The 12,304-nt window shown below is 41.5% G+C and overlaps 1 protein-coding gene across 1 annotated transcript in view; it reads left to right on the forward strand.

The window, feature by feature from the left end:
- SEMA5A (semaphorin 5A) overlaps positions 1 to 12,304 on the forward strand; it is a 473,566-nt gene that overhangs the window by 231,486 nt on the left and 229,776 nt on the right. The window contains 1 exon segment of the mRNA XM_038583333.1: positions 246 to 291. Within this exon segment, the coding sequence (XP_038439261.1) occupies positions 246 to 291 (46 nt within the window).

Consider the following 12,304-nt stretch of genomic DNA (forward strand, 5'->3'; position numbering starts at 1 on the left):
GTGTCACACACACACACACACACACACCATTCCCTGACTTTCTTGCCAATCCCACATGTATACCTGTTGACATAATGAATGCCTCTCTGAACTCTGAGGTGCAAAGAAAATACATTCTTAGCCAGAGGATGCTTTGGAAGCCAAAAATCATCATTACTTTGTTTTCCCTTATTCTCATAATTTTAATGACCTGTAATATTCTAAGTCTATTAAAAATAAAACTCCTCTCTTTTTGTATTTTGTAGAAACTACCTCTTCAGGTTACAGCTTGAGGATTTGTCTCTGATCCAGGTAGGTGCAATTTATCTTTCTCAAGCTTTCATTTCCAGCCCCAATTAGCTTACTGTTTGAGGGTATGAAGACAGATGCGTGCAAAGGTAGTAATCATGACTGAGCGGGGGCTCATTTCCCCAGCAGGCCAGGCTGCAGGACTCTTGGCTGCCCTGCTTGACATGGGTCATCACCTGCTGATATTCCTCATTGGCCCCTTCCTCTTACTGTGCGGCCTCCCTTCCTTTCATGGGCATCATCCTGATTTAGTCTTCATCAAACAATAGACAATTCAAAGGACACCCCCTCAATGTCTGGGAGCACCTTTTCTTGCTCGTTAGAATAATTGATTATTTAGTTTGCTGCCTTCAGCCATCAATTTTTGTAAAAGTCAATTTCTTTAGAAAAAGATCTTTGTTTCCTCCTTATTATTTATAATGAAGTAAATATAAATATGATGGTTAAAAGCCACATATAGCAAAGAATAAGTGATGATAGGTAAAAATGCAGTTTACTTACTTGCGATTACATAGTTTGAAGAAGGAGTCTGAGATCCTTCTGCCTGAATAGGATATTTATTTTAGTGGCAGATATGAGTCACAAAAGCCCACTTTGCCCTCCAGGGTTTTAGAATTGTCTGGTAACCAGGGTCTCCTTGGACAAGGCAAGAGTTAGGACATGAATATCTTCCTTGCCAAGCATCTGGAACTCCCAGTGGCATATGCCAGGACTCTTGGGTGGTGTGCAGCTTGGGACAAGTTCTTCAACCAATTTTAATGTTACCCTCGTGTACTAGAGCTCTAAGAAGTAGTGGAGAGAAGTTTATGTTAGTTTCTTCTCTACATAATGCTGGTATTTGCAAGTATCCAGGAAACTTTAGAGCAAGTGTTTAATATTAGACCTTTTATTCACCAGGGCTTCAAAATAAGCCAAAGCTAATTTTGGTAAAAAGCAAGGGCTTTGAGGATCTGTAGACCTAGTTTTGGGATATAGCTTCAAGCATCCCGGAAACTTTGAGTTTCCTCATCTGGGAAATGGCCACAAGGCCCTACTATCCTCATGCTGTCACAGCTAAAATTAAATGAAGGTGTGCAAAAGGGAGAAGGCATAGTGATTTCTCAACAAATGTTAATTGGTTTTGTTTTTAAAAGTGATAGTGATAAATAATGACTTATCATAATCATTTCATCCCACTGTCAGTGAATTAATGGTCTTGCCACTGCAATTTAGGATGTAAGTCTTTTAAATGAATTGATTTGTTGGTAAAATCATGAATGTATTAGTAAGAAATCAGAATGATCAGTTTAACCAAAATACTGTATTTTAAAACTCTGATTTTCAATAATCATTATGAAATGTATAGATCTTGAGATAGATCGGAACTATATATTATGCTTGTTTTGATTCTCACGGTATACTAGATTGTCTGCCGCAGTGTGTGTGTAGGAAAGTGGAGTGCATAGACACATTTGTGGGTACATACTCATTTTCTCGTCTTTTAGTTGTCTTGGCTGAGAGGGTCTGGAAGCATTGGTGTCCTAGTAGCAATGAGCACATTTAGTGTATAATTCTTGGCTTCTTCTTTTTTTTTTTTTAAGATTTCATTAATTATTTGAAAAAGAGCCCAAGAGCAGGGTGCGGGGAGGGGCAGGGGGAGAGGGAGAAGCAGACCCCCTGCTGAGCAAGGAGCCCCTTGTGGCTGGATCCCAAGATCCTGGGATCATGACCTGAGCAGAAGGCAGAAGCTTAACCGACTAAGCCACCCAGGCGCCCCTACAGTGCTTGGTTTCTAAATTTAATTCTCCACTAAAAAGAACCAAATTTCTTGGAGAAGTAGCTGGTTCCAGGGCCTGGGCAATAAAAGTCCCAGAGAAGCCTGGAGGATCTTGTTGTTTCAGAAATTAAGGACATATTCAAAGCATGTTGAGTGCAGGTCAGAAGTACCCAGGAGGCAGCTGGAAGTGGGCTCAGTAAAGAAATCTGGGACAATGTGATTGCTAAAACAAATAATGATGGTATCAGATCATAACACGTTGAATAAACTAAGAATCAATGAGGACGATATACTAACATCGAAATAACTGGGTATTCCGATGAGGCAGAGGGCCCATTCTTCTTCTGTCAAATGCCAGCTGACAAATACTGAATAAATGACTTAATTACAAAATTAATATTTGGCAACCACGATACTAAAAATTGATTCAGGCACAAATGATCAACGGCTGTGAAATCTATGGATGAGACTCGGATGATGACAAGATATTTATATAGTCTCAGAGTATTTACCGGAAACATATGTATTAATCATAAGAGGACAATTGTCACTTGATGGTGAAGAAACCCAGGCAGTCTCACACCATAGCCGAGTACTCAAAGGCCCCGTGGTGGGACAAAGAGCCAGAAAACGTGTCCTTATTCCATGTATGGAGAAGGACACAGCAGGATTTCCTTGATATTCGGACTACATATTATAACCAGTTTGTCAGGAGAAACCATCACATAGACCAAAACTGAAGGGCATTATATAAAAAATTGGCCTCTGCTCTTCAAAACTCACTAGGCCATGAAAGGCATAACAAGAAAGAAGAACTAGTCTCTCATCAAGGAGAAAAAAATGTCATGGCAATCAAATGATACACTGGGTCCAACTTGTATCTTGAAACAGAATTTTTTTTTTTAAATTATGGATGCTATTGGGACAATTGACAAAATTTTAATGTCTGTAGCTGAGGTCATAGAAGTGTATTAATTTTCTGATTTTGATAACTGTGATGTGATCATGTAGGAGAATGATCTTGTTCTTTGGAGAAATCTACTGAGATAAGTCGGGGTAAAGGGGATCATTTAACTTATTCTGAAATCATTGAAAAAATGGTAATTCATGCCCATAGAGACAATCAATGATAAAACAAATGGGGATAAAATAATTAATGGGGAAATCTAAGAATTTAGGTGAAGAATTTAAGATAGTCCATTATGTTTTTCTTGCAACTTTTCTTTAAGTTATTTCAAAATAAAGAGATGCAAAGAATGGGACCATGTGTTTGCCGTTGACCTGTGTACACTATTGCTGGGGGAGTGGGGATGAGGAAACCAAATTGCTTTTCCCATAGTTGGTTCCCATTGTTGTGGTTGCCTTTTGGTGGAAATCAAGTTTATGTTATTGATGGAACTGTGGAAAACCCATCACCATCACCTCCTGGTGAGAGAGCACAGTCTTACTCGCAGACGACCCAGCAAGGAGACCGTGACTTTCTGAATGGTGGCTTTGACCACCCAGCCCTGGTGACAACTGTCAGATGTTGCTGTGTTGTTGGTGCAAAAGAGTGCAATTCTCCTCTTAACACATTTTGTGGTTGTGTGTGCTGCTTGGTAGTCTATTGTTGACTCAGTGTGGAGAGAGAGAGAGTTGGCAGTTTTTCCCTACAGACTGTTCTTTCTTACATGTCTTCAGTAAAGCAGTCTTATTGATTTCTATGAATAATTTATTCTAATCTAAATGACTCTTTCCAAGAGTGACCAAAAAGGGATGCCTGCCAATAAGGACAGGGTTGTACTTGTGTTATGAACGGTGCTGTCCAATAAAACATAAAGTGAGCCTCATGGGTAGTTTATTGAAGCTGGTGGCCACATTGAAACCAGTACAAAGAAACGGGAGTTATTTTTAATAATATATTGGTCTTAACTCATTGCATCAAAAATATCATTTCAAGATGAACTCATTACCAGAAATGAATGAGATGGTTTTTTGTATTTAGTTTTTTTTCTTTTGCTTTTTTCTTTTCTGGTAGGGGATCTTTTCGTTCGTTTTGTTTTCTTTTTGTATTGTGTGGGGTGTATGGGAGCTGTTTTCTTGATTTTTTGGTTGTTGTGGGTTAGTTTGCTGTGTTTCTTTTTTTCTTTTTTTCTTTTTGTCTTTCTTCTTTTCTTTCTTGGCTTTTCTTTTCTTTTCTTTCTTTTCCTTTCTTTTTCTTTTTTTTTTTTTTGCACTAAATCTATAAAATCTAGTGTGGATTTTACACACATAGCACATTGTGAGTCAGACTGACCACCATTCAGGAGCTCAGCATGGCAAGTGCTCCTCAGTTGGACCATGCTGTTCAAGAGAGTGTGTGCAGAAGCACTTATGACTTGAATGCATTCAGTTACGGCATAGAAATGTTATTTTCTATTAGGATCAGCTGGATTAATTTGAATATCTCAGGCTACTAATTGTTTCCTTCCTTTTCTCACTAAAGATAAAAAATGAATGTTTAAACATGAGAGAATAAGGGGCCTGAGATGAGGGAAAAACAACTTGCAGCAAAGTGGAAAGAATCAGAATTGAGAATCTACAATGGCCCTTTTTTCCCACTAGGCAAGGCTTCATTTGATCTTGCCCTCCTCTTCATGACAGCGGGTCTGCTTCCTGGTGGCTGTGTGTCTTGTTCGTGTCCCTCTCCATCACCTTTAGTCGCCTCCACCTTGTCTGTCATGTCAAGCTGCTTGTAGATTCCTAGCCTGGAGGCTCTTGCCCAATGTCAGGCATATTTGCTCTTGCTGTTTGTCCTCCTTAATAAACACTTTAACCCCATCATCATCTTAATCTAGGAAAGGCTACCGATCTGGAGTCCCTCAAAGTCCCAAAGGCTGCTGATCCTGAGTTACCTCCTCTTTGTAACTCATCCCGAATCAATTTGGACCGGTGACCCTCTGATCATTTCACAGCCTCATGGCCTCTATTTCTGATGAGTCCCTATTGTATCACCTGGAAGTTGTCTCTGTGTCGTGAGGAGTGTTCTCTTGCTGTCTTGTTGATGTTGGGTAGGAGTGGATCATTAGGTTACCTGGCAAGTGGTAGACTCAAGACAAATGTCTGCTTTAATCCCTTGATTTTGAGTAATAGGTTCATTCTTTAACTTTTTAAATTTCTCATTAGTGGGGTTATAGGTGAAGTTCAAGAAGTTCAAGAGAAGGGAAGGAACACAACCCAGAAACTAGAGCAATGCTAAACCCTTGTGGAAAGAAGCATCCAGGAACATGTGCGTACATCCCTTTGCCCCAAAGCGTGATTCTAGGATGAAACAGATAACTGCTGGCTGACTCGTTCCTTTCTGACACACCAATCACCTGTGTGCTCAGTATTGCTCTACACTTTTCCTCTGCCCCAAGTTCATCTCCCGCTTTGACAGGGTTTTAGGATCAGTAACAAGAAAGAAAATGCTGATTAGTGTTCCTTTTGCTCCTCCTACCAAGTGATTGATAGAGAATTTTAGAGACTGTCCCCCATCAATGTTCCCTGAATTCACGGTGCTGTTTTACGGAGAGCAGCCAGTACAGCTCCTGGCCAGAACAGGAGTACAGTGAACACCCTGTCCCTCTCCCCTTCCTGAGGTCCCCACAGTGGTGATCCCAGTTTATGTTGTTTGGTGAGACGGGAAGGGGAGAGGCCTGGTCTTACTCCTGCCAGAGTGGTGGAGCCAGCATTACACATGGGAGTCCAAGCACATTGTCCGTGCAAACATGGTCACGCCTTGTGACTCGGCTTGTGGAGCTATGCCCAAATTCACTGGTGGGAAAAATAGACTTTGGTGGGGTGGCCTCAGAATAGGAAAACTCAGATTGCCTGGCAAGCCCGATGCTGAAAGCATTCTGAAACCGGAGTCAACAGAACCCTGAATCAGAATTCTCTTTCCCCAGGGCACCTGGGTGGTTCAGGGGTTGAGCGTCTCCCTTTGGCTCAGGTCGTGGTCCTTTGGTCCCGGGATTGAGTCCCGCATCGGGCTCCCAGGCTCCCAGCAGAGCCTGCTTCTCCCTCTGCCTATGTCTCTGCCCCCCTCTCTCTCTGTCTCTCATGAATAAATAAATAAAATCTTTAAAAAAAAGAGAGAATTCTCTTTCCCTTTGCCTCTCAAGCAAAGGTGAGACACCACTGGGAGGTTTTCTGAAGCAGTAAAGATTTGAGCTGGGATCGGGTTGGGGCACAATTCCTCTGTTACCCTGAGTGAATGTGATCTGTTTGAGGAAAATCTCTTGGCATCACCACAAAACTATGCACATATAAATACACCACGAGGTAAAATGCCTGTACTCAGAATATTTGTTATGATTTTCAAACAGGCATACCTTATGTATTAGAGTGAGAGATCAAGAGTTGCTTTAATTTAAGGAAATAAAACCTGTTTTTTATCGGTGGCTAGAGAATCAGATTTATCAATGTGCTATCCTTTATGAGGCATTTTTCCACTCAGAGGCTGTGATGAGTTTGCTCGTGGCCCCCAATTGCTGAAATTTAGCCATGGCATCCGGGAAACCAATCAGGCATAGTGATAGAAGACGTGGCCGGTCACCATTATGCGTCTCTCCTACTTGTTGTCATGATAACAGATTCAACTCTTCAATATCGCTTTTCTTCTTGCCTTGATCACAGCAGTTATTTTGCAAGAACAAAGAAGCTTTTTGAAAAATATAAAAATGCAGCTGGCCTCAAGATTAATTGACAACATTTGCCCATCTGGGATCGTACCTCGGATGGCCCGAGGTAGACACTCCCTGAGCAGTGTCCTAAGAACACAAAGCAACTGCAGTTCATTTAGCCTCCCTATCTTTCTAATATTTTTTTGGGAAATTGCTCAAAATCCATTTTTATATTGTTTTGTTACTGAGGAAAAGGAATTCGCAGCCTACTTCTCACTTAGAACTGCCGGAATGAGCAGAAAAATTGAAATTTGTGTTCCAATTTGCCACCTGCCTCTCCACGATTTGTGAGTTAAAAACTGTTAAGATTCTGACAACTTGGTCAATATTGGTAGAGATTTCTCTTGGCAGTTAGGGTAAATGTTGACTTTGTTTCCTGAATCTTTAGGTTTGAGTTCAGTTTCAACTCAAGACAGTTTCTAAACTGGGGCTTCTCAACTGGGGGCTGTTTAACCTGCTGGGAGCCTCTGGTTTTCACCACAGATGGGGGCTGCTACGGGCATCTTACAATGCACAAGGCAGCCTCTCCCCACCCCACAAAGACTATCCTGGCTCAGTGTGGTAGCAGCACCGAGGTTGAAACCCTGTGTTAAATCATCGCTGCCTCACTCCCACGTGCTCTGAAGAAGGTGCTTTTCTAGTCTGTGATGTTAAGCTTCCTTGATTAAATCTGTGAGATCTTTGATGTGCTTAAGGAACTTTTCTCTTTCGATTTCTTCATATGCTTAACCAAAAGCATGTATGAAATTTTAGTGTCTGTTTCTAAAGACGCTGCTGGAATTCTTGAGTTTAGATGGCTTCCTTTTGTCAATATGCGATTGCATTTAAAAATCAGTTCAGTCAATAATACCAGAACCTCTCTGATGGGTGGTGGTAACAATATCAGGTAACTACCCTCTGTTGGAGTTCTTTTATATAATTTAAAGAATGATATATTACTTAATTTTGGATAACTATTCAAATGGTATTCATAAAGACTAATTTTTAAATCAAATTTTATATGATATAAGGATAAGGAGAGACCAATCTCTAATGTAGTCCTCATGTATTGTAATTCTAAACTTTATTTTTGCCTTTCTTTATCAAACATGTTCCTAAAATCATGGTATTGTAGAAATAGAGGGAATCACAGAGATCATTATTATTAAAACCTTTCTTCAGGGGTGCCCGGGAGACTCAGTGGTTAAGCACCTGCCTCTTGCTCAGGGCGTGACCCCGGGATCCTGGGATCGAGTCCCACATCGGGCTCCCTGCAGGGAGTCTGCTTCTCCCTCTGCCTGTGTCTCTGCCTCTCTCTCATGAATAAAGAAAAGAAAAAAACCTATCTGCAAACCAGGGCTTGTGTCTCATAGTTAAAGTTTTCTTGGAACATGACCATGCTCATTCATTTGATGTTGCTTGCCTGGGATTATAGTTCATGAATTTTTTTGGAGCACAGACACACCTATGTATCTTATATATTGTCTCTTTCTGCTGTAGAGCAGGGTTAACCAATTGTCGCAGAGACTGTCCTGCCAACAAAGCCAAAACTAGTTACCAAGTGATCCTTTAAGAAGAGATTTGTTATGGGACCTGGTACATAGCAAATTTTCCGTGAGTGTTTCTTGAATGAATGAGTGAATACAATATAAGGCAGTGTAATTTGTTTTCTTTTGTTTTAGTTTTTCAGGTAGTATTTGGTTGCTGTGTTCATTTGAGTCCATGTGTAATGCCTTACTTGGTCCCAGGACGCCTTGACCTCTGAGCTGAGAAACTAAGTATTTGGAGACCTTCGCCCCAGATTCTGAACCTTTGGTGAACATTCCCTGTCAAGTGCTATTGATCTACCCATGTATTCAAACACCTTTACTTTCCTTTTCTCATAATTTCCTGGAGGACTTGTAGTTGTTTATGTGTATTTTATAATGACATCTAGGATTTTACTAGTTTCAGAGTCTCAGTGAGATTGAGCTAACTGCTGTCAGTAGACAGTCCTGTATACTCAGTGGCTGAAGACACACACACACACAGCCTTATTACTCACTTGCATGACAGGCCAGCACAGAGGCTGTGGGGGCCCTGTTCTATGCTGCCATCCAAGAGCCCAGGATGTTCTGCATTATGTACCCCATCTTCTACCCACATCTGCAGGGACAGCATGGAAGAAAAAATGGAAACTATGCAAAGGAGAGCATATGGGCCATGCCAGGTAGTGGCACACCTCCCTCTGCCCATGTTCCAGTGGGCATAACTCAGTCCCATGGCCTCCATCCACTGCAAGGGTGGTGGTGGTGGGAAGTATAGTTTGCTTTCCCAGGAAGAAGCAGAAAACTGGGTACATTAGGCCAGTGGCAGACTCTAGCATTTTCTCCTAGACAGTGCTAGGGAAAACAAGTCTAGTCCCTAGAGATGCCCTTACTACTCCCTGTTCTCCACACTCCCCTCCCCACCACTGCCATTCTAATTTTCTGCTACCACCCAAACAGATTGATTCATGCTTCTAACATTTTTGTAAATAAAAAGGTGAGAGACTTTGAATAAACCACTTAGCCTCTTTGGACCTCAGTTTTCTCCACGGTGCCTTTTGGAGAGGAGAGCCAAGAAGAAGAGTGGAGTATCCCTGCAGTCCCTTTCAGCATTAAAATCTCAATGTGCACCATCCTTCTACTTTCTCTTTCTTCTGTCATTGCTTAAATGACTCCTGGATTCCTTTTCCTTAAGGGAAACTCCTACAATTGGAAACTTGGCATTGTGCTTATTTGAGTCAACTACAATGACCCAAATGCTATAAAATCATGGTGACAAGAGCAATAGCAATAGCAGGTGGCGCTCACTGTACCCTTACTTTGTACTGAGTTCTTCACATGCATTGTCTGTCTTGACTTTCATCCTCTCAACATCACCAAGATTGACATTATATTATTTTTAATATTTTATAGAGGAGGAGTTGAGGTTTAAAGAGTTTGTGTGATTTAACTAACTCTACCTAGCTGGCATGTGACCGAGCTAAGATTTAGATCTGGATATGTTGGTATCCAGAGGACTGTCTCTTTATCATTAACCAATATGTCACTTTATTCTACTCATTGGTACTGACTGCCATGACATCTATGGTGGACAGCGGTTTCCAGTGAATGTAGTTGTTAATTTATAATGATAAGTTATATCTGGATTTTAGGTTGGGTTTCCTGGAAGTCAGAGACAGGAATTTGTATACTTGTGTTTTATTGAGGGCATGTGCTCAGCAGGGAAGAGTGAGGGAAATAGAGAATGGAAGTAGGCAGGGATTTGCTCTCAGCTGGAGTCTAGTGTCCCAAGAGAATTCTGGAGCCTGGATAGAATCTCAGTTGGTCACCTTTGAGGCCAGAGGGATGATGATTTATCTTCAACTTCCACTTCTCTTTCAATCGTTAGCTACTGATTTTCATGTTTGGAGAGGTGTGGAAACATAGTCTCCTAACAAGGCTGCACTCAGCAGCTAAGAAGGCAACAGTTGTGAGCCAGTATTGGCCAGCTCTCACAGCAGCAGTGGAAGGGCCACTGTTCTGAAAGGAGAACCAGGTAAGATACCAGGAGCGCCCACTGTGATGTGTACTACTCAGTATGTTTGCATATTTTACTTAGGCTTGTCCTCATGTTCTAGCCCTTATGTGCAGAGGCACCAGCCACTGCCACCAAAGAAGCAAACGATTTGTATGTCTTTGAAAAGAGAAGGTAATACATACCTGATTACTGAATGCATTCTCTTGTGTTGTCCATGCCTTGGTCTTTAATGATTTTCCCCTATCCATTTCTGAATAATTTATGCATCAGCAACAAAATTGAAGATGTGTGAATATTTTTTCTTAGTTGCGTGTATCCTTTAGTCTCATGAAATAAAGTCAGGAAGATTCTGTGAGCCAGCAGCAAATACTGTATGGCAATGGCAGGCTGCTAGATAAACGGAGGGGTCCATTTCATTTATCTAAAATGCATTTCTACTTCTATTTCAGAAAGTGGCCCCAGCACCTGACACCACTGCTGAATGATGGGCCTGCTTAGATTCCCTGCCCTGCTTTCAGTTTCCTTATTCATGTGCCTCATCCCCCAATGCTGACACATATAGATAAGTCAACACACCAGAAGAACCCTTTGTTTCAGAGGGAAGTAAAGGATTTCTTATTTGTGTAAGAAATTAGGTATTCAGTGACCTGGGGCTGAGTGAAAATGAACAGCAAGGGAGAAATATAAATGAAAAACATGTGAGTCCCAATGACCTGCCATTCTCAACAGGGCCTGTACTGAATCTCCTGATTGGGTGATTCTTCAGTTAGGAGCACTTTGTCATCCTGAATTTATGTGATGGAGTTGGATAGATTAAGTGTGGGTAGGAACACCTGGGTGGCTCAGTGGTTGAGCGTCTGGCTTCAGTTCAGGTCATGATCCTGGGGTTCTGAGATTGAGTCCCACATCAAGCTCCATGCAGGGAGCCTGCTTTTCCCTCTTCCTATGTCTCTGCCTCTCTCTCTGTGTCTCTCATGAATAAATAAATAAAAATCTTTAAAAAGAAAAGAATAAGTATGGGTAGAGGCGTGATAGGCACTGCCTTTGTTTAATGTATGTTTATCAAGTCTCCTTTTGCTATTCTTTAATAGCTAACCTTTTAGAGTTGATATGTTACTTTCTCATTAGGTCCAATATTTCATCTGTGTGCATCAGTTCTTACTGCCCTAGGGACTTGCCTCTTGAAGGATACAGTCTTTGCTGTGACTTTATGTGGGTTGATTGCCCAATTTAAATCTTGAAGTTCAACCCTATTTTCAATTTTGAGGGATAGATACTCAATGATTGTGTACGTGTTTTCTGTAAGGCACAGAGGCAAGTTTCCCACTCAGATATTTGCTAGAGAAGGGGTCTACTTAATAACGAGATAGGTATAGGTGTGTATGAATTGAAGTCCAAAGACCTCATAAGGTTCTTTGCTGGAAATTTTTAATCATCATTTGGGGTCAGGTTGGAGTAGGTGGGACAGTGTCAGAAGGTATCCTCCTGGCAGAACTATAATGGAATACTTGGGGTGTTAGAATGTATCTGTAGAAGGGGTGTCTGGGTGGCTCAGTTGGTTGACGTCTAACTTCTGCTCAGGTCATGATCCCAGGGTTCTGGGATTGAGCCCCGCATCTGGCTCCCTGCTCAACTGGGGTCCTGCTTTTCCTTCTCTCTCTGCCTGCTGTTCCCCTTGCTGTGTGCACTCTGTCTCTCTGTTTCTCACTCTCTCTGTCAAATAAATAAATAAAAATCTTAAAAAAAAAAATAAAAAGAAGTTAACCCTCAGTAGGATGGGGTTTGAACATGAGGTCTTTGGGAGATGCGTAGGTCATGAGGAGAGAGCCCTCATGAATGAGATTAGTACCCTTGTAAAACAAAAACAGAGACACCTCTTCCCCCATGTGAGGTTATAGAGAAAAGCAATATGTGTGAACCAGGAAGCAGACCATTCCCCCCCATCAGACACCAAATGTGCGGGCGCCTTGATCTTGGACTTTCCAGCCTCCAGAAGTGTGAGAAATGTTTCTGTGTTTTATAAACTACTCAGTTTATGGTATTATGTTATAGCAGC

The sequence above is a fragment of the Canis lupus genome, chromosome 34 (genome assembly GCF_011100685.1).
Source record: "Canis lupus familiaris isolate Mischka breed German Shepherd chromosome 34, alternate assembly UU_Cfam_GSD_1.0, whole genome shotgun sequence".
NCBI lineage: Eukaryota > Metazoa > Chordata > Mammalia > Carnivora > Canidae > Canis > Canis lupus.